This window comes from Anolis carolinensis, chromosome 6 (assembly GCF_035594765.1).
Source record: "Anolis carolinensis isolate JA03-04 chromosome 6, rAnoCar3.1.pri, whole genome shotgun sequence".
In the NCBI taxonomy this organism is placed as follows: Eukaryota; Metazoa; Chordata; class Lepidosauria; order Squamata; family Dactyloidae; genus Anolis; species Anolis carolinensis.
The window spans coordinates 86,107,972-86,131,825 of record NC_085846.1 but is presented as its reverse complement, the minus strand read 5'-3'; the positions used below and the strand labels follow the sequence as shown (position 1 = coordinate 86,131,825).

Genomic DNA, 23,854 nt, shown 5'->3' with positions numbered 1-23,854 from the left:
ATAAGCAAAGGCATGTCCAGAAGGCCTGTTCAGCTGGCCAAGACGGAAGACTAATGTTATTGTACATTAGCTGTCACCGTGCCAGCCCTCCCTCACTGATTTGTTTTCTCTTATATACTCTTTTTCTCTTTCTTCCTTTCTTTCTCTGCTTACCCACCCCCCTGCCCCTCTGCTAACTGTTTTCTCAGGTGGACAGTGACACCATTTGGAATGAGCTGCATTCGTCCGGTGCTGCACGCATGGCTGTTGGCTGTGTCATCGAACTGGCTTCCAAAGTGGCCTCAGGAGAGCTGAAGGTGAGGTCTGGGTTGCATTGTGTGTGGGAAAACCAGGGGAAAGGCCGAAAGTGATGTTGTCGTTCTGAGGCTGAAGAAGGAGGGGAGCGGAGGAAAGGGAACAAGGAAGATGGTGGGTCACGAAGGTGTGGTAATCCAAATAGCTTTGCTTGGTCAGTCAGTCAGGAGATTGTTTTATTACTCCAGGGCCTTCCAATTCGCCAGAGACAGTTTGGCTGCCAGGATACTACAGTATTATTACAATTGTACCACAAGACTGGATTGCACAACCATTGTCCAAGCTGAAATGACTCAGAAGATGTATAGAAATTGGGCATGCTACTCTACATTTCCATTTTGGAACAAGTGTGTATCTTATTGAGTTGTGTGCAAAGGGTCAAAAATGCCACCCAAAGCGAAGAAAAGTAAATAACAGACTTGTGGGATTTGAAGAAAAATAATAACCGTGTTGATTTGAAGGGTAACGGTGCAGAGTATGCCTTTCCATCAAACAGCCTCAAACTTTGAGCACTTCCTCCCCTTCTCCAGTTTTGAACTTTCTTTCTATACAATCCAAAAATCTGAAGTACAAAATCCAAATCATCCCCAACCCAAACAATTTTAAAACAATTTGTTGACATTTTATTTGATACTTTGACAAGCTTATTTTAAATGTGCACCATGTACTCTGCTCGAATGCTCTGATGCTCTAATTAACTTTCTTAGAAAGAACATATCATTAGTAAAAGTGTTTGTAAACATTTGGTTTAAATAAGTGATAGCTTGTATATAGCGATCCACAGCTAAGTACATGGTCTGGATTTGATATGGGTCATACTGTTGTAATCTAAACTGGAATGAAATCACATCTTTACCATTCATTTTTTAATTATGATTCTATCAATCAGATACATTTATGGGCAAATCATTCATGTTAACTTGGTGTCCAAAACTCAGCAGGGATAATTCACAAAGTGAACATCCCTAGATATTTCTTTAATTACAATGCTATCACATAATGCCTTGTAGTCAACTGTTTAACCTTCAAAGGAAAAAGATCTAATTAGAAGTCAAATTGATGGTTATGTGGTACTGATGTAGGTTCTCCTCTGTCTTTCATTGTGATAGCAATGCACTATCAGAATATGGGAGAAAGCATTCTCTTACAGGGAACAGTGTTTGTGGAGTATCCTTCCTTGGAGACCAAGTTGGTGAAGACATTGTCTTCATTCAGTGACATTCAATATCTGATGAAGTTTGATTTCATGAACCTCCATGGATATCAAAATCTATGGATGCTCAAGTCTCATAATGTACAATGATGTAGTAAAATGATGTCCCTTATAGAATCAAGGTTTGCTTTGTAGGGAATATTTTCAAGCTGTAGATGGCTGAATCAGATATAGAACCTGGATGTGGAGGTTCAATTGCATTGCTTTTCAATAAAACATTTGGTGCCCAATCCATTTTTCCCTCTCCAAAGGAGATGCATTTGAGTTCTTTCCCCCCTGTTATAACTGTGGAATCCACATCCACTGTTTATGTATCCATGTCAGGAGGGAAAATGTTCTCTCTTGGAATTTGCTATGTCCTCTAGGTGATTCTATGGTGATTCCTTCAGACGTTTCCACAGAGATTTGTTGAAGGACCTAGAAATTCTTAGAGAGGATATCTCTCCAGGAATCTCTGCCTCCTCCAGCTCAACTCTATATTATATTCAAACTAGAACTAAACTAATTTAATGTCATTCTGTTATATTTGTGGTTTCAGGGAATTGAAGTTCAGCCCAGGGGATCTCACTGTATCATTTTAAACTTTGAAATGCCTGTTATCTGTAAATTCTGATGTTGTAATAAAAGTGAAGATATACATATTCTAAGATAAAATAGCAATAATAATAATGTGTGTGTTCACAGCAATGCAGATGATTTTTGATATTTATATCCCATATCATATGAAAAGGTAACAGTCAAATAGTCACTTTAATTTTTATCTGGCAGCATACTCTGTTTTAAATTAAATAAGATATACTCAAAATTGCCAATTCTAATAAATAATTTGACTGCTGCTTTTTGTACTAATTCTTAGGAAACCATTCTGTATGAATCAATGACCACACTCATAATGAAGGAATTTTAATGTCTGGCATTTTCAATGTTTTCTGTTTTAAAAAGTACTGGAGTTAGGAAGATGAACTTACTACATGTTCTTATCTTTAATCAGTATATACTTTCCTGATAAAAACAAAATTTAAAAGCCAGACTAGATAAGGATAATCGGACATGCTTTATATGCAGTTGACACAACCAGGATTTGCTGAAAGACCCTTATTGCTTATCTCCCTGGATTTATGGCATCTTTCCGCATTGTGGATTTACTCTCCACTGTTTATCTCTGTGTAATGAAAAACTTTAAAAACAAAGTTGTCAATCAGTCTGTTTTTCCAAGGGCCACTGAAGTAGCTGGAATAAAGAAACAAATGCAATATGGATAGATCTGATCATGATCCATATTTGTTTACAATTTATTTTTAAAAGATTATACAGAACAGTGCTATTCAAAGGGATGGATTGATGCTGGTCCCTGAGCCATTGGCCTCTGGACCATATTGCAATTCCAGGGAAGGAAGGAAGGAAGGAAGGAAGGAAGGAAGGAAGGAAGGAAGGAAGGAAGGAAGGAAGGAAGGAAGGAAGGAAGGAAGGAAGGAAGCCATTGACTTCCTAATACACTGGAAAAAAATTCCAAGCCCACAATAGCAATCTGAGAAGCACTGATATAGAAGCTTGTAAAGGGAATGTTTGTTTGGAACTACTCTAGGTCAAACCCATAGGTTTAATAATGCAAATTGAAATACAAGATAATTTAAATACAGAGTGAAGTTAAAATATTATGAGATTTCAAAACTATCAATCACCATTTCTCTTCAGAACAAGAAAGTATGGTTGACAAATGGTATCCACAGAATGACACATTTTATACTACATTAATGCATACTTTTGGCATGTTAAAATGTTAACTTTTGCCACCCAAAAAAGAAGAAAATTGAGAATTTTGCAAAGTCTTACAAAAGGGAAGCAAAATGAAAATTTTGCATAATCCTATATCTGAGTAAAAATAGGGTTGCACGGTTGAATCACAACAACATAAATAGACTTCTCATCCCTGAATTCTCCAAATAAGGAATTCAATATTATCTATTATTCATGATAGATCAATACTTTCGTTTCAGCCTACAAATGCCAAAACATAACATTTCCCTGATCTTTTATGTCGGAAAACTAGAGTATATAATGCTAAAAGCCTTCAAAGCTTTCTAATGCCAGCATTTCATTTCATCACTTTTTAGGAATTTCTTTCCATCCTCTGTCAACTTTGGCCAGTTGAGTGTCAGTCAATGAGTGGCAAATGCCTTTTATGAAAGGAAGTGAACATTTCCTTATGACTGTGGATATTTCCTGCATAGGCCGTCTGTTTGGAGGGCTGCGGTAGAAATTAGTTTCTAGTACATTAGCATTAGGAATGGAAAAGACTTTTGCTGGATTTGATTAAGTTATCCATTTTGTACAATCCAGGATTCACTATGAGGCAAAGCACAGTTTGCATGGGAAATACGCATCTTTACAATACTTGTGGTATATTTCAGAGAAATGTAATCCACATACAACTATACCACTATTCATTAAATGTAAATGATTACGATGTGCACAGATGAAAAATACATGCAATACCATTTACTCACTGGGAAAGGTGTAAACAAAATTTGCATTTTGGGGAAAATATATGACTACAGGCTATTCTGGGCTATTTCTACCATTGTACTCCAATATCTTAATATGCCAGATTCAGCCTAACAACCTAGAATTGTCTTGAATTCAAACACACACACACAGAGAATGTGTCTCATGAGTCTATTCCTCCTATCTTATGTAAATCTCAGAAGACTGAAACTCTGAACATAACTGACCAAAAATAACTACCCCAAAAGCAGACAAAGTGGGTTGAAACACTGAACCTGTAGCTATAATAAACATCTCTTCATTCCATTTGGAATCCCTCATGAACCATTTGCTCCTTTTATTGTTCCTGGCCCTGAGACAAAGTACCAGCTGCGAAACTGTAAAACAATACAGCCTACTTGAATCTCATTTTTTTAAAACAGATACTAAATTATACTTCTTTTGGTTTTAAAAAGTCACCCCTATCTGTGAAACTTAAATATATTATCACTAAATATAAAAGTAGGATAAATTATCCTTGAAGACTGATTTCCCCTTGCTATTGTTAGGTAGCTGGAGTGAGCAGAGCCTTGGCACAAAACCTTTGGTTTTAAACAAGTTACGCACATGATGCAAGTTTAGCACATGATGAGGGACGAGATGTGTAATTGCCGCTGCTTACTTTCCATACTGTTTTCACTTGATTGAAAATGATATGACATCTATTAATTTTCCTTGACAGTTTTTCCTGTAAAAGAGGAACCTAAAGGAGATATCCAGATCTCATCTTCTGGCTGATTTTAGTGTTCTTTTTAATGCACACTTTGGCCAGGGTTCAGTAGGATTGCTGGCAAAACATAAATCTCCACTGGCATATTTATACTGCTGTTTTTCCTTCCATCTTCCGCTCCTTCTTTTAAGGTGGCTTTTACTTTTCTGGATGTACAAGGATAGTTAAATACCTTCCAGGTGCAGTTCTACACATGACTACTGATCCGCCATGAGTTGCCCCTGGGCAACATTTGGTTATTCTTCAGTATTTGAGGATGATGCAGTCACTCATCCTCTGGAAGAGTGAAGGCTGGCCCTTCAGCTTTGGTGGGTGGGGGCAGTTGGATGGTGACTGAACACCCCCCTGGCCAAATGGTGATTGGAGTGGGCTGGTGCTAAACCTGAGAGCTGCAATATTACAGCATTACAACCAGGATCCACAACAACTTCTAATGGAACATAAATCTGTCCCAGTATAACAACACGAGTGGTCTGATATCAGCTCCTTCACCTTCTTTGGCTTGTGAACAATCTTGCTTCCCCATCCATTGACTGGCCCAAGTAGGTGTGGCTGAGATCTGTCTTTCATACTTGAGGTGGAGAAGCAGCAGCCATTATATTTTCCAATTGAGGAAGCCCGCCTCCCAAATTTCTCCATTCCAAGGTATGCAAGGAGAGAGAGAGATGTCTTCTGGACAAAGTCTCATAGAACATCCATAGCTATAACTGTGCCTAGGAGTCTCCAGCTATCCTTTGTTCAAGGAACTCCATGGCACTTACTTTTGTAATTTCTTTGAAAGTACTTAATACTGGTCGACTAAATTACATATTATCTCATATATCCAAGGCATAATCATCTGTATGGCTTAAGCAGCCACAAACTCTTATGACAGCTTAAGCAAACTAGAGAAAATTGACAGAATGGGTTCAGGACCTTGGACACCTCCTTCTCAAAGGTACAAATTAAAACTTGGAGTAGCTTCACCACCCCATGAGCTCTTGTGTTTCAGAAAATCTCAGATTTGAAGTGTATGGAAAAAAAGTTTTCCCTCTAAATTTCAGAATGCCATGATAAAGTGTCACTACCTGAGGGTAGAAGCACACCTATGTATGTAAGAGTTATGGAGAAAAAGAAGCCCTCCCCAAATAATTGTTGATATTATCTTGACCATCCAGACCCTCAGAATCAAAACCCTCCAGGCTGCTTCAAACCCCTCTTCACATGGATTATATGAAACTTTCCTCTTGGCTGACAGGGATCAAATAAGTGAATTAAAATAGTTTGAAATGAATATCCTTGGAAACTTTAAACTTTAGGCTTTCCTGGGATGTTTTCTTTTGATATGTCAGCACTGATCAGAGTCTATATCTATATCAAGTCATCGCTGTTGGCTTGCCGTTCTTTGCTCTTTCAGAATAATATGATTAAAACATAAAATTGTTATTTCACATAAGATTATATATTTGATGTTACCTGAAGCCTTCACCCTAAAAGTCAAGTACACAGAGCTAGGGTATAAAAAAAAATTCGTCATAAAAGCTTCTGGAATAAGAAGGATCGAGGAAGTGCTTCTCTAATTTGCCATGCATTTCAATATAAATTGTTGTCACACTGAAAACTTGGGAATAACTATTTAATTATACACAATCATGACTAAATAGTGACTGTGAATCTGAAACAGTTACCTAGTCCATATACTTAACTATATACTGTAGTACAGGTTGAGTATTTTTTATCTGAAATTTCAACATTTGAAATATTCCCAAACTGTCCACATGTCTAGTTGAGGCTTCTGGCGGTTCAATTTATGCCAACTTTGTTTCATGCACAACATTATTAGGGCTATGTGTATAAAATGTATATGAAACCTACATGAATTTCATATTTAGATTACAATTCCTTCTCCAAACACTCCAACACTGCTTGTCCAGTGTTGATGGATACTTTTCAATTTGTGCAGCCTGGGGGTGTAGACAGGATCCTTGGAGGGTGAGCACTATCACGTGCATTCTAGATCCTTGCCCTTCCTAGCTGATCAAACAGGACAGAGGGGGACTGGCAGAATGGGTGAATGTGGTGGTCAATGCCTCCTTGGAATGTGCCTAAAGGAGGTAGCTGTGAGACCTATCTTTAAAAAGCTATCCCTGAACCCCTCTTTATTGAACAACTATTGGCCAATGCCCAACCTTCCCTCTTTGAGCAAGATTTTGGAGCATGTGGTAGGCTCCCAACTCCAGGGATTTCTGGATGAACTGGATTATCTAGATCCATTCCAGTCTGGTTTCAGGCCTGGCTATGGAATAGAGACAGCCTTGGTCGCCTTGGTGGATAACCTATGAAGAGAGCTAAAAAGGGGAGTGTATCTCTGTTGGTTCTCCTGGATCTCTCAGCAGCTTTCAATACCATTGACAATGGTATCCTTCTGGGACATCACACTGGGATGGGACTAGGAGGCCCTTTTTTTTTACAGTGGCTCCAATCTTTCCTGGAGGGCCATACCCAGTAGGTAGTGCTGGGGAACTCCAGTTCAAACCCTGGCTGTTGACCAGTGGGATTCCTCAAAATTCCATTTTGTCCCTCATGCTTTTTCACATATACATGAAACTGCTGGGAGAGCAGCAGCAGCATCTCAAGCTCAGTTGGTGGGAACGAGAGAGTGGGCCTTCTTGGTGGTTGCCCCATGACTCTGGAACCAGAATGGCACCCTTCCTGCTGTCCTTCCAGGAGCAGACTAAAATCTTTTTATTCAGGCAGGCTTTTAAAGAAGAAGGTTTTTAGGATCATGTCAGGGGCTGCTGTGGTTTGATATGTTTTTATGAATATAATCTGAAATGTTTTAATCCTAATGACGTTCAATCCTGTTTTAATGTTTATATATTTGTATATTTCAAATTGGATGCTGATGTTTTTAATGTCGAACCACTTTGAGTCTTCTGTGGGAGAGATAAAGTGGTGTATGTATAAATAAATAAATAAATAAATAAATAAATAAATAAATAAGAAGAATATATCCAAAGAGTCAGAAAGGTTTTGAAAAGCAAATTAAATGGTGGAAATACAATCAAGGCTATCAACACCTGGACCATACCCGTCATTAGATACACTGCTGGAATTGTGAACTGGACACAAGCAGAGCTGGATGATCTGGACAGAAAAACAAGAAAACTGATGACAATCCACTACTCATTACACCCGCGTAGTGATGTTGACAAGACTTTACCTGCCCAGAAAATCAGGAGGCAGGGGGCTTCTGCAAGTGAAACAAAGGGTAGAAGAAGAGAAACATGCTCTGGCAGATTATGTGAAAGGCAGTCAAGAACCAACATTGAGGGAAGTCAACAGTAGTAAACTGCTTAAAGTGCAAAAGACAAAGAGTGAATACCGTAAAAACACAATCCAGAGCAGAAGAGAAAACTGGTGAAAGAAGGCTCTCCATGGACAGTTCCTGGGAAAAATTGAGAGCCAAATTGACAAAGAACAACATGGCTATGGCTCACAAATGAAACTTTGAAAAAGGAGACGGAGGGCCTGATTCTGGCAGCCCAAGAACAAGCCATTAGAACCAATGCCATCAAAGCCAAAATTGAAAAGTCGACGACAGAGCCCAAATGTAGACTCTACAAGGAAGCAGATGAAACATTAGATCACATCCTCAGCTGCTGCAAGAAGATCGCACAGACAGACTACAAGCAGAAGCATAACACCATTGTTCAGATGATTCATTGGAACTTGTGCCACAAATACCATCTGCCTGCGACAAAGAACTGGTGGGATCACAAGCCAGAAAAAGTTACAGAGAATGAACATGTCAAGCTACTCTGGGACTTCTGAATTCAGACAGAGTGTTGGAGCACAATACTCCTGACCTCACGATTGTGTTAAAAAACAAAGTATGGATTGTCGATGTTGCAATCCTAGGTGACAGCAGGATTGAAGAGAAACAACTAGAAAAGCTGGCACGATATGAGGATTTAAAGATCGAATTACAAAGACTGTGGCACAAGCCAGTCAAGGTGGTCCCAGTGGTGATAGGCACACTGGGTGCAGTGCCTAAAGACCTTGGCCTGCACTTGAACACAATCGGCGCTGACAAAATTACCATCTGCCAGCTGCAGAAGGCCACCTTACTGGGATCTGCACGCATTATTTGCCGATACATCACACAGCCCTAGACACTTGGGAAGTGTCCGGTATGTGATCCAGTACAACAGCCAGCAGAGTGTCTGCTGTGGACTCATCTTGTTGTGTTTCAAATAATAATAATAAATACAAGTATTCTAAAATCTGAAAACACCTGCAATTCAAAACATTTCTGATACCAAGGATTTCAGGTAAAGGATGTTCAGCCTGTACTGGTCAACACCTTCATTTATTTCCTACTTCCACCTAATTGATTAAGACAGGTTCTATCCTTTCTGTATGAGCTTGCCATTTTCCCAAGGTGAAGGCTAAGAATCTTCATTCCCAGTACTTACCTTTGATGGGTGATGATATCACCAAACATCCTAAGTCTTATGTAATGTGATAACCCTTTGGAATTCCAATTCTGAGCATATTTTCTCAGAATTAGGTACCATTGAATTCAATGAACTGGGGCAAACCACAGTACATTCTAAAAACTGCAATAAATAGAGATAAAAAAGTACTTTCAATGCTTTTAGCTTTGGTGTGTTCTTACTACTTTGTGTTTTGATGCATCTGTGCAAATGTTTATTCCAAAAAGTAATTAAAATGAAAGCATATTTTGAATTGCAGAGCCAATCTACCCTAGTCTAATAGACATTCTGATGAAATAAAGAGACAGCAAACCACATATTTTCCAGATCACTGAATCTTATTTATAAGTTTGGGGATTGAGGTGGCAACATTTCTGTGACTCATTCTGCTTGTAAATCCATAAAACTTCTGTCATAGACAGCATTCTTCCAACATCTGTGATATGTTTGACAATATTGGAGCTGAACATTAGCTGATTATAGAGTTGCAAGTGATAACAATAACTATACAATTAATCGTTGTGTTTTGTATTTTTTGTTGCTGTTGCAACACATTTTAATTTTTTTAAAAAAATCATTGTTTCTGTATCAGTAATCATTACTTGTGGATTATATCAGTATAATCCACAATCTGAATTGGTAGAGTCCATCTTGTTCTACTGTAGACCCATGCATGTGTTAGCCTTATAAATGGGTTAGATCTAGACAGTGTGTCCTACAAACTCCTTTAACATGTGGAAAGTATCTCGTACAAAAGCTTAGCACACAGTCTTTTCCTCCAGACCTAGGAAACGACCTTCCATAATGTGCTACATGAGAAAAAGTCTTCATGGTAGAACCAGCCCTGTAGATAGGAAATTAATCACTGCTCAGTTCCCTGCTTAACCATGTTAATCGTGGCCTGATATCCTATTCAATATGACTTCCTGTGACTTGAAACATTGCTTTCCCATTTCCATAAAAGCCCTGGCATAAAAGGTAAAGGTTTCCCCTTGACATTAAATCTAGTCGAGTCCGACTCTGGGGTGGTGCTCATCTTTATTTCTAAGCTGAAAAGCTGGCATTGTCTGTAGACGCCTCCTGAGTCACGTGGCCAGCATGAATGCATGGAGCGCTGTTACCTTCCCACCAAAGCGGTACCTATTCATCTACTCACATTTGCGTGTTTTTGAACTGCTAAGTTGGCAGAAGCTGGGGCTAAGAATGAGAGCTCACCCCGTCTTGCGGATTCGAACTGCTGACCTTTTGGTCAGTAAGTTCTGCAGCTTAGCAGTTTAACCCACTGTGCCACTGAGGCCCTGGCATACAAATACAAATTCATTTCCGGGGGCAAGAAGTATAAAGTATCAATTAGCTGGCCAAAGCAATTAAAGATCTGAACTATCATTGTCTACATTCAATATCTGAACATTTTTTATCCAAATACCGGGGGGGGGGGGGGGAAGCAAGATAGTATATAGGGTCCATCCTCTGGAAAATAAACAACTTGTCTCACACTGAGTGATCCTTTACGAATTAGGAAACTAAGCTCTCATTGTTCTTTTCAATTGACCAGTGGGGTGAGATTAAATAACAGTTCCTCTCTCCTCCCTGGGCGAAGACTTTGATATACTGCTGATTTGTCATTTCTTTTTAAAGCATTTTAAGACTTTAAGACCATACTGGGTGCACACCTACTCAATCATATCTTGAAGTTTAAAACACACAAAAATCAGGCTTGTAATGACAAAGACATGAATCTTTCCTCTAATGTGCATTTCTGTCAGTCAGTTTAACCTTCTGTCTACGTATAATGGTGTCTGTATCCTAGTATAAACAAGCGTCTGTGTAAAAATGCTTTGAATTTATATGTGTTGGCTACATTTTCAACATTTTGCTTGGTGTTAGACTGTCTATCTCTAGAGTATATTTTTGCTTTTCTGTCTGACCTTCATCCACTGTTCTGAGATCACTGTCTGGTATTCAGTATTGCCCAAATAAATGAATTCACATTCTCGCCTCCTAATACGGGACAATTTTGTACAGAGCTGGTAGCCACAGAAAGTGTCAGACTTCTCTGAGAAGTGAAGGGATACCGAATTATAAAGTCTGGCCTAAAAAAGTTCAGAACTAATTAGTCATTATCTGTGGGTACCTCCAAAGTAAATTTGCACTGAGAAAAGATCTGGATCAATGCTTCAATTACTGCAGTTGGTGCAAGTCCCTCAAATTCTAGAATGACCAGTCATGAAGAAAGGTGTAATTTTCTTCTTCATCATCTTCTCCATTTACGTCCTGAATCCCAAAGTTACTTGTGTAACTGAGTAAAACTCCATAGGAAAAGTGTCACTGAAGTTGAAAGGCTGAAGGTAGACTTATACATGGAGATTCTGATATTGCTGTGTACATTCTAGATTTTTAAAAACTGATAATTACTTTCTGTGATATTATCCCCAGGCTAGTCTATCTAAATGCCGTAAAGGCACAGATCCCACCGTATAGTCTTGGAACCCAAGCAGGGTTGGTTTTGGTTACTACTTGGATGAGAGAATGCCCATGTGCTGTAGGCTGTATTTTAGAGGAGGAACTAGCAAAACTACTTCTGACATTTTCTTGACTAAGTAAACCCTATGAAATTCATGGGGTCATCACAAGTTGACAGGTTACTTGAAAATACCCAACCACACTTAACAAATAAATACACACTTACAAACTGAGTCACATATCTGCAGATTATTTTGGTGCTATTTCAGGACTTTAGTTACCTTAATTCAGCCTTGAATGAGGACATACTCTGGCGATCATGCGTCAAATTCTATTGATCTTGAGAAAACCAGAGTTAACATCTTTTTTAACAAGTAGCCAGAGAAGAAGAGCGTGCAAAAATATTTTTGCTTTCTGAAAAGAGATAATGCCTCATTTATCTTATAGCACTCTAAATACTCATGATGACCAAGACTGAAAACAGGAAAAAGTAAAACAGAAATTGAAGCAAAGTATACATTGTGGATTTTATCACATCATGATCACTTTGTTTAAGCAAAAAAAAACCCATTATGTTATTGGAACAATCTCTTTCACAATTCAGTGTAATTGTGTGATCCTGGCACTTTGCGGATACAAATTCTTACAGTCTTCTTCACAGCCTCACTTCCATGTTTGCCCTACTTGGCACATGTATAATGTGCTTTTCTCTCTCTTTCTCCTCCTTGTTCCCAACTATTTTATAAAACTGTGCAACAACAATTCTTCCTCCATTTCTCAATACCAGCACTACAGTAGAAGGAAACTGAGTGCACCGAAGAATTTCAGATGAAACTCAGCCTGTACTTTCTAATTCTACCAAAGTCTTTGATTGTGTGGATCACGACAAACTAAGGATCACTTTTAAAAAATGTGTTGCTACAATGTTTGATTGTCCTGACGCATAACCCATACTTGGGATGAGAAATACCGTAATGATAGAATGCAGATAAATGGATCAATTTCCAACTGGCAAGTGGGTCAGGCAAGGCAGCATTTTATCAGTCTATTTGTTTAACTTGTATGCTGAACATAATCATACATAAATGAACATGACTAAACTCAAAGGAAAGAATCATAAATTTGAAAGAAGGAACATCAACAATTTGTAGATGTGCAGATGACACTATTCATGGGTCCGCCATGAGTAAAAGTCAATTCAATGGGAGTTACCAATAACACATGACCAGCCCTAGAATGAATGAGGATGGAAAATGAAGGAAGTTCTGTTTCATTAAATTTTTAATATATCTGATACCAATATGGTCCTGGTGACGATGAAAGAATCCCTGCAACTACAACTGTGCAAGAGATGCACAGAAAACTAGCTGTAATGTAAGTCACTGCCTCATGTAACTACAAAATAATTCTCATTTTGTTTGGAGCTAAACAGTTAGAATGGTTAATAGTAAATTTCTTATCTGTAAATGGGGTTTTCATGGCTACTACCTGCCCTGCCCTTTCTGGGCAACAATCATTTAGCAAAGATTTATATGCCTTTCCTTTTGCTTCATGGTGTGCTGGGAGGGGAATGAAGTTCTGCTGTAAGTGGTGCATTGCAGTGAATCAGTAGCTTGAGGTATTCCTAGAAAATCACAACTTTTTGACAGCTGCTCTGTATGAAAACCTTCTATAAAATGTCCAGAATGTGTGTTATAAACTGACTTAGGAAGTCCAATAAAGTTTCAAGCTTTGGCAGACTTCTAAGCTAGATTTATAGTCTAATGGAATTTCCATCATCCTTTTTTTCTAATCTCCCCAATGACCTTTTCCAATGTGAAGGTTTACCATCTTCACGCAGAAAGGAAAATCAAATGTTTTCCAAGCATCTGAATGTCAATAAAGGTCCTTAAAGTATTTTAACTTGTTTATTTCTTGAGCAATTCTGTTTCATTCAGTTTTATATTTAAGGTAGTCCTATGCTTTCTTCCCCCTTTTTTCCATGTGCACATTCTGGATTGTTCATTCACTTATCGTACTGTGCATTATTTCTCTGACTTAGTATGCTTTTTAACCTACTGTTTATACATGGATGTAGCTCAAAATCAGTACAGTCCCTCTGTTTCTAGGCTTATATATTGAATTGTAGATTTTTTTTTACCCATCTTTAAAGCACAACAGCATATATACAGAAAGAAGCCCCAAGTCAACTATGCAGACCTATGCATGCTGACTCACATCTACATCTCAGTGAATGTAAAGCAGTGGTTCTCAACCTGTGGGTTCCCAGATGTTTTGGTTTATAACTCCCAGAAATCACAGCCAGTTTACCAGCTGTTAGGATTTCTGGGAGATAAAGGCCAAAACATCTGGGGACCCACAGGTTGAGAACCACTGATGTAAAGGAATGCAGCTTAAATCTAAGGACTTCATTGCACGAAGCTGCTGTTTCATGACAGCCATGCTATTATAGATAGCAGATACATAACGGGATAAACATATTCAATATTATACACCTCTTATTTTGAAGAATTGCATCAATGCAACTATCTGTCATGCTGTGATTAGTCTTCTGCATACCCTTGTAATCCTGACTATTTTTTTTAAAGAACAATGTTAGCCAGAGAAGTAAAAGAAAGTAGGCAAATATAACTGTAAAATATAAAATAATTAAAAATCTGAGCTGGAAGGGGTGAGAAATGGCATATTTATTTATATTTATTTCCATCATTTCTATCCTGCCCTTCTCACCCGAAGGGACTCAGAAATGGGATGGATCCATTGTACCAAGGTATGTGATGGGAATGTTGTGAGATTGAAAGATATTGATGGGTTCTGCCTGTCAAAAGTGAGCGACAGGTTAATCATAGGGAGGAAGAAGATTGGCTGCTGGCTGGATGATATCATGTGATAGGGACCATTACCAAAGGGGATGGTCCAACTTCAATACCAGTTTGCCTGCCTCATGTGGTAGAATCCTTAGACCCAACCACCAAGGTGGACAACTTGTGCCATTCCAGATATGGTGAATTGCTGGGTGTTGGATTTGGCTACTATCATTGCTCACCTTTGTGATGACCAGTGGCCCTTCAAATGTTGCTGGACTTCCCTAGCTAACATGGCTTATGGACAGAGAGAATGGGAACTAAACTACAACAATCTCTGTAAAGCCTATGTTCCATCTCTGTTGCAGTCTCTTTCCGCACTTTGCTACAATGTGAATCTTATGTAGGTGTTGTTGGTGCTTAGTAACAATATGAACAAGGCCATTAAAAATTGCTTGGTAGGGATTAAAAGATGCCAAATCTGTTTGGTTGCTGCCTTTTGCTCTACAGAAATAAAAGAGCGTTCTCTCCCACCATCCCCTCCCTTTCTTCTATTAAAACCTAGTAATTGAAAACCTATCTTGTTCTTACAGAACGGTTTTGCTGTTGTAAGGCCCCCAGGCCATCATGCTGAAGAATCAACAGCCATGTAAGTACCAAGGAATATTGCCCATCTTGGAGCACTAGGGTTACTGGCAATCACCTGCATTGTGCATGTCTCTGAGGAGCTCTAATTGTTAGCAGATGACTGCAAAGGCTTTTGAGGTACTCCCAGAAGTAGATTTATGGTCTCAGACATCATATAGCTTTTTGTAATTTTTTTTAAAAAAACATGCACATGCGCAAAGACACATCACATATTCATCCACAAATGCCCTAACATTATTTATAACTGTTTTCCTGACCGACGTGCTTTGTAAAATTTTCTGTTCTTCTCTATTCCACAGGGGGTTCTGCTATTTTAATTCGGTTGCAATTACTGCCAAATACTTGAGAGACAAGCTAAATATAGGCAAGATATTGATTGTAGATCTGGTATGTATATTCTTGGCAAGCCTCATCATTTTAGTCCATCTAGATAAAAGGTGGGGGTGGGCACAGGGAGAGAGGGAAGAAGAAATAAAGTTTGCTTTTTTATATGTTAGGCTTTCCTGCCTTTAATACTTAAATGTAATAAAGGTATGTGTTTTTCCTCTGAATTTGGGAACTCATTAAATCCAGGATGGCAGGACTGAAACCATAAACATGTATGTTTCACTTTAATGGTGTTAACTGCAATTTTAATGAGAAGAAGGGGCAGATCAGGGTGAATTTTATGGTTCTTAAATGAATTGATACTTCCACTGTTAAAATGACCCAACAAGTACCCAGGTTTACTTTTCCCTACAGAATATAAATTTGAAATAGTTAAATTATGTGGCTTTGGTTTACTAACCAGTTTGGCTTTCCGTCTTAAACTGACAATAACTTGGTTAGTTGTGTAACAAGGTTTTTTTTTTCTTTTCTCAAAACAGATCGACAAAACCTTTTCCTCCAGGTTTTAAAAATGTATCCTAGCATAGCATTTCATGCAAGCAAGTTAATTCAGTAACAATAAAAAGACAACTGTTCAGAGGAGATTTATCTTTTATTGGAAATGAGTTTCAGATAAATGGTTGGTTCAAATGCAGTTGTCCTTTGGCATGTTGTCTATCTATTTTCCTAGTGAACATAATGAATTGAGCTTAAGTCCCTTGCTTCAGGATTAACATCATGCACAGTCCTAAGGAAAAGCTAAAGGTTGATTTATGAGCCCCATTTTTTTGTTTTGCCTACATTTGGGAGGAGGTGTAATAAGCTGACTGAAAAAAAAAGCATAGGCAGGAAATGAACCCTGGCATCCAAACCTAGCCTGTTACATCTGCATTTAATTAATTTTTGCAGGTGATAAAAGATTTAAAGACAAAATACGTTTAATATTTTTAAACCATGGACTAAATAGTTTAAATCTTATTCATATCAGCACTTATAATTAAATCTTACTATGAAGTCATGGCCTTAACATTTAGCACTTTACTTCCTAAGTATAGTATGAGTCGCAGTCATTGAAGATGATGCAAGGAAAGAAAACTAATTGTTTATTCCTGAGAGCAATCCTGTAGAAACATTTTGAAAGAAATACCTTTCACCATGATATAGTACAATTAAAACAATAACTACACTGCACCATGGTGTTTTTTTTTTGCCCCAAGTGAGAATTTCAGTGTATGAAATAAGTAACAGGAGGGAAAGCAGTGTGTTTAGGCTATACTGGTTTGTTTTTTTAGAGAGAGAGGCAACATGGTGTAGTACTTTAAATGTTGCAATAGGACCCTGGAATAGCAGGGTTTGAATCCCTGCTCAACCATGGAAACCTGCTACATGACCTTGGGCAAGTCACATTTTCTCATCCTAAGAGGAAGGCAGTGAATGGTAAACCTCTGAAAAAAATTGCCAAGAAAATCCGATGGTAAGGTTGACATAAGTGAGGGCCAGTTTGAAGGCACATAAAGACAACATCCCTTTTTATTTTCTGAGTCCTATAAGAATCCCAGTGATGCACCCCCAAAAGAGACCAGCAGAGCAGCCTCCCTTTAAAGAAGAGACCTTCTCATCCACATCCCGGTTCAAGTCTTTGCACATTCATCTCTCCTCTTAAGCATATACACTACAGGCAATCCCTAAGTTACAAACAAGATAGGTTCTGTAAATTGGTTCTTAACTTGAATTTGTGTGTAAGCCAGAATAGGTACATTTCTTAAGTGTAACTCCAACATATATAATTACATATTGTTTTTGTGATTAATCACTATGCTTTAATGATGATTTGTGACAATGAAAATACATCCTGCATATCAGATATTTACATTACCATTCACAACAGTAACAAAATTACAATTATGAAGAAGCAACGGAAATAATTTTATGGTTGGGGGTCACCACAACATGAGGAACTGTATTAAAGGGTAGTGGCATTAGGCAGGTTGAGAACCAATGATGTAAATGGATCATAGAAGATTCTCTTCCTTTTGCATGCCTTGACTTTCTCACTAATCACCTTCAAAAGATAACACCAGGCTTCAGTAGTGCAAGAGATGGTATACTTTGTCCATAAATTTTATCACCTCAGTCATGGCATTTGCATATTTGTTTGCTTCTCAGAGGTGTGGGGGCAGGGAAGTGAAAATATTATTTATTTTATTTATTTATTTACGACATTTATATCCTGCTCTTCTCACCCTGAAGGGGACTCAGAGCGACTTACAAATCAAATGTACATAGAATGTATTATTAGCATAGCACAATATAAGCATTAAATTACTATATTGTACTATATCATTGTATGGTAATATTATTAGTAATATTACATTTAATATATCATATATAATATATTGCCTCTGCTCCTATTAAGAATTTGTTTCCCCAAATGATTTTTCCTTTCAGTCCCCAAGTTTCTATCCTTACAGTAATTTATAACTTCATTTGAACATTTGGAGATATAGCTTAAGCATCCAAAGAAAAGTGGTAGGCACAGTGACAAAGGGAATGAGGAAACAGCAAATATAAGAATTCTAGGTGTAAAGAATTCTCATCTCAATTCCTCTGATTCTGGAACTTTGAAGATTGAAAGAACATACCATATTTACTCGGTTCTAATGTACCATCAAATCTAATGCGCACTTATCAGACCTCTGAAACTAAAAACAATATTTGCTGCTGAATGTAATGCACAGTGACAAAAAGTGCACTCTTTGTAATTTAGAAGACCAAAACTTCCAGAAGTGGAAAAGAAAAGCTTGGGATGCATCTATGCTATAGAATGAGTCCACTTTAATTTCCTTGGTTCACTGCTATGCAATCACGGGGGCAATAGTTTTACAAGGTCTTGAGCCTTCTCTGCTAAAGAATGCTGATGCCTCACCAACTACAAATCCCAGGACTACATAGCACTGACCAAGGGTAATTAAATTAGAGATATTTCCCCTCAAATAGGAGCTCCAGGTGTAGCTCCTGAAGCAGCTTCCCCTTTTACTTTGGCTCAGCACTAAGATCACTATATGATGCAAATCTAATGCTTACCCTAATTTTGGTGAGTTAATGTAGCCAAAAAAGGTGAACACTAGGTTCAAGTATATAGAGTATCATTGGGCGGGGTCAGATTTCTCATTCCACCACATAGCTATTAGCTATATATCTGCTCTTTCTGAACCAAAAAAGACCCAAAAGTTGGAATCCTTTTTCATTGGGGAATTACTGTAACCCATCTTTGTTAACGTATAGTCTATTATATGCTACCATGAAATGATTAGATTATAAGGAGAGGATATACATATTTTAATGAATGAATATTTTAAAATTATTTTTAATACTGTGAGATGCCCATAACTGTGGGACTGGTACTTGCAGTTTCACCTTTCTGCATCTGACAGAATATGCCCTCTCTAGGAATTTCTAGGCCATCTGTGCTATTATATGGTATAGGTAAAGGTTTCTCCTGATGTTAAGTCCAGTCATGTCTGACTCTGGGGGTTGGCGCTCATCTCCATTTCTAAGCCGAAGAGCCGACGTTGTCCGTAGACACTTCCAAGGTCATGTGGCCGGCATGACTGCATGGAGTGCTGTTACCTTCCCAGCGGAGCGGTACCTATTGATCTACTCACATTTGCATGTTTTCGAACTGCTAGGTTGGCAGGAGCTGGGGCTAACAGCGGGCGCTCAAGCCGCTCCCGGGATTTGAACCTGGGACCTTTTGGTCTGCAAGTTCAGCAGCTCAGCGCTTTAACACACTTCACCACCGGGGCTCCTATTATATGGTATACTTCTGTAGAAAGTTACCATAGAGTCCATAGAATACCATAGAATTTGCTAGAGGACCTAGCAAACTGCTGGAGTGGATACCTCTCCAGAGAGACTATATCATTTATTTTAATAGAGTTTGCTGTTATCCATCATTTTCTATTTCCATGATAAATTCAAGAATGTAAACACTGTGGATATGCGGGTTGTACTGAATCATAGAATCATAGAATAATAGAGTTGGAAGAGACCTCATGGGTCATCCAGTCCAACCACCTGCCAAGAAGCATTCAAAGCACCCCTGACAGATGGCCATCCAGCCTCTGCTTAAAAACCTCCAAAGAAGGAGCCTCCACCAAAGTCCGGGGGAGAGAGTTCCACTGCCAAACAGCTCTCACATTGAGGAGTTCTTCCTAATGTTAAGGTGGAAATTCCTTTCGTGTAGTTTAAAGCCATTGCTCCGCGTCCTAGTCTCCAGGGCAACAGAAAACAAACTTGCTCCCTCCTCCCTATGACTTCTCCTACTGCATAAAATAAATGTGATGAGTATAAATAACAATCCCTTTTTCTGCATAGTTCTGCAGTGTTTTTTTATAGAGGCGATGACCAAAATGTATGCAATATTCCTAGCATAGTTGGAGTATATTATTCATCTGACATTTATTTTGATCAATTTATATTTTTGATCCATAGTAGGGATTAGGAAAGCCATAGGGTGCCACAAGCCAATATAGAAGTAGGCAATTAGCAGGGTATCTTCTTTTGGGATAAAGGGGAATATGGCTACATTTAAACTAGGAAAAACATGAGATGAAAGCTGGTACTATTGTGTGTTATCTGAAGAAAGGGGAAGTTGTCAAGTGAGATTTAAAGCACTTTAAAATTAATGGTTTGGATCCAGGGTTTAGTCTCTTTGCATCAAGCATGCATTTTCAATCTATCAATTGATTTTCTGCCCTTCTTGGAAAACTTGCATAGCTTAGAAGTTGTTCCAAAGTTGCAAGAAGTGACATTTTAAAGAGTTGGTGACACAGAAACTCATAATAATAACTACATCCAGACTACATTTGACTTCATTATACTTGGAAATCTTTGAATGACACACAGTGATATATTACAATGATTACCTGTACAATCAGCCATTACCTCTCCATGGGAACAGGTTTCAGTGAAAATACTAATGAGCTCACCATGAATTTAAAAATTCCCCCAAATACATTTTGCGGTTTTACTTTCCCAGGAGCCATTTTCCATAATGAAATAACATAATCCCATTTCAGCATTAATTTGAACATATCAATAATAGTCTAATAATGTTATGAATTCATAAAATATCCCATGGGATTACAGTGTAACTCCAGCCCAAAATAACTGAAACTGTATCTTAGTTTGGGTGAAAAGTAGATAGCTAGTGTGCTCACATTTCATTATTTTGGAAGACTCATATTCCCACTGGAGAGAAATGCATTTAATGACATCAAGAGACTGATCCAAGAACTTGAGGTCACTCGCTCCCTTCTTTACGTGGTGTGTGGCCTTATGGTATCTAATATAGCAGCTATGTCCAAAAGAGAAATAAAATGATTTTGTTTTAAAATAGATTACATTGGAATCCTAACTTCCCTTTCCAAAACGAGTAACTAGAGCATCAAAACCTAAACACTCATATTAGTTTCAACTAGAGTAAACCTTCTGAATCAATTGATTTACTCTAATTCAGACTTACTCTTAGAAGTTAAACCTAAGTATGATTTAATAAACCTGCACAAAACATTGAAAAAATAGCTCTAATGTGATCGTTGCTATGTGATTTTCCCAATTTGTCAGTACAGTACACTCCCTTTATCCATGGTTTCACTTACCCACACTTCTCCAGTGCAACTCTACGGTATGTATCTAGCCCAAGTATAATAAAAAAAAATAGGGTAGTCTGTTATCCACAGTTTCAGGTATGCATGAGATAGGTAAGTCTTGGAATGTATTCCCCATGGATATATTGTATAGGTTTGGATCCAAAGTAGCCAACTAAAATTAGGCTGACATCAAACCCATCCAATCTAAAACTGCCTATCCAGCAATCTGAATATGTGAGACAGGATCAGAGGTCCTCGATGAATAGAGTGAGCTGCCCCACCTCTGCAGATGTTTATGCCAGCAGACAATATCCTGAATGCAACATCTGATCTTGAAAGGTTAGCAGGATCAGGCTGGTTAGTACTTACATGTTGGACAGCCAAGGAATGCCAAGCATTAGAGGCCAAAGTCATTCACTGAGTTTTTGTTGCCTAAGAAAACCCAGTGAAAATAATGGAGTTTCCATGTTAAGAGGAAACAGTCTAAATTAACAACAAAGTGATCCAGCCATTGTAACAGTCACATGTAGGTCATCCACATTGGAGCACCAATTCCATCTGTAGAAAATCCTGAATTGAGAGAGTATCTTCCTGCTGTGAAGTCAGAGGAAAACTGGGAGAAGACCAAGGTTATCATGACTGACATTAAACCCTGAGTTTCTCTTGATTGAGGGACTACAGAATGAACATTGAAATCCACCAGAAAACAAAGTTGGGGTAATCCACTGCCAAACCTCACATAGCTTGATTGCTCAGGATAGAAGATAGTTAGTGAGTTGGTGATGACGCACCAATAGAATCCCTACATTTTGCCCCAAGTGGTGAATCTTATTACTTGAGATGGAAGCAAAGTGCTGCCGCATCACGTAGAATCCCATCCTACTGCCTACTAAAGGGTCAGTGTGGCATATGGGCTACTTCCGCTACCCCAAAGTAAAAGGAAGTGTCCCTCTGACAGGAGGAGGAAGAGATACAATTTCACTATTCCTGCTGACAGAAGCCAGCTGACTAGTAAGCCAGCTCTGTAGAGAGGAAACACAAGGCTAGTACATTCGAGGCCTTCTCTTTCTGCTGTAGTGGAAGTGGGTATGACTACCATGCTGTGTCCTCTTCTTTCTTCTGCTTCAGTACAAAAGCTGGGTGTCATTGACAACATTCACAGTGCTGGGCACAGTGAGTAGCATGACCCCTTGAAGGAAAAAGGCAAAGCATTGGTTGCATTGGCCTTAACTGCACTCGGAGGCATTCAAAATTGGCAAGGTGCTGGATTGTCCACAGTGCCAGATTTAAGAAAAACGAGGCTTTGTGCTACTTAAGTTATGAGGCCCCTTACTTGGGCCCTGAAGGAAGTAGGTCCGGAAGGCCTACACTGCCTGCTTTGTGGCACATTCCCATAGACTATCAACTCTATCATTATGTCTGGAATTACTGCAAAACAGAACATCTTCAAATTTAGAATTGCACCACATAAGCAAAATCCATTATACAAAAATTGAAGGATAGGAAAGTAAGGCCCCTTGGCCAACTGGGCCTTGTCCTTAAGCACACCTAAGCACAATGATAAATCCAGCACTGATTGACCATCTAGTGCAGTGGTTCTCAACTTGTGGGTCCCCAGATGTTTTGGCCTTCAGCTCCCAAAAATCCTAACAGCTGGTAAACTGACTGAGATTTCTGGAAGTTGAAGCCAAAATCCCTTGGTTCCCACAGGTTGAGAGCCACTGATCTAATGAAACCAAATTGTTAGGCACGCTGTCATTTCTCCCTCCTTACCAAAGCATAGTCTGGCGTATTGCAAAATAACCAGGTAGGCAGAGCTGAGTGAAAAAGTCTCCCAAGTTTCTCTCTCCACCAATTTCACATTATACAAGCCAGATGAAGAATCAAATCCCGGATGACTAATGTTTTCCATGCAAATGACCTGGCATTAAAAAGCAGGATGTTCAGGCTGCAGAGTCTATTTTCATTGTCACTATGACTTTCTTGGTTAGACTGTAATGTGGGTGGAAGGAAGGATCGTGAAAACTGCCCTCAGTTCCCTGTAATGTTCAGAGCTCAAATCTCCCTTCTCCCCTTGCCAGTAATTCCAGGAGTGAATTGGGGCAAGATTATGGGCATTTAACTCCCACTCCATAAGAATCCTGTCACCCCCATGAAATTCTCCTTTAGTTCCCACATTCTCAGTATGCAGTAATTTTAAGTTCCAGTTGAGCATTTAAAAATACACTTTAGACATTCAAAGAAAAGCAAATTTAGCAAAGGCATATGAACATCATTTCTAAGTGTGAATGATTTGCAATGTCATGCTTGTTCCAATGTTAGAAATTTGGAGTTCATTTTTCCTCTTCTGCTAGTGCATCAGTAAAAACATTTAATAAGATGTGAAATTTAAAAGACAGTTAGATCTTGTCCTTTCAAACTTCCTGTTGCCCCATGGCATTTTTCATGCTTTTTCCATCTCTCTATTCCTCCCCTTTCCACCCCACGTAAAAACTGCCCTCAACCCCTAACCTTCTTGACTCCCTCTAATGTAATCCCTTAAATGGTGTTACACCATGGTAGTCACCAGTGAAAGCCAGTGGCTCCCAAATTGGTAGGTCAGGATTTTAATTCAAACTTTAAAGAAGTTGTCTTCATAACCCTGCTGTTTATCAGCTAGA

The 23,854-nt window shown here is 38.6% G+C and overlaps 1 protein-coding gene across 4 annotated transcripts in view; it reads left to right on the top strand.

Moving 5' to 3' along the window:
• The window catches only part of hdac9 (histone deacetylase 9), a 511,618-nt gene that overhangs the window by 375,020 nt on the left and 112,744 nt on the right, over positions 1–23,854 (top strand). For all 4 annotated transcript variants that reach the window (XM_062957772.1, XM_062957771.1, XM_062957774.1 and 1 more), the window contains 3 exons: positions 189–296; positions 15,120–15,175; positions 15,474–15,561. In XM_062957772.1, coding sequence (XP_062813842.1) covers positions 189–296; positions 15,120–15,175; positions 15,474–15,561 — 252 coding nt within the window. The remainder of the gene's footprint in view (positions 1–188; positions 297–15,119; positions 15,176–15,473; positions 15,562–23,854) is intronic.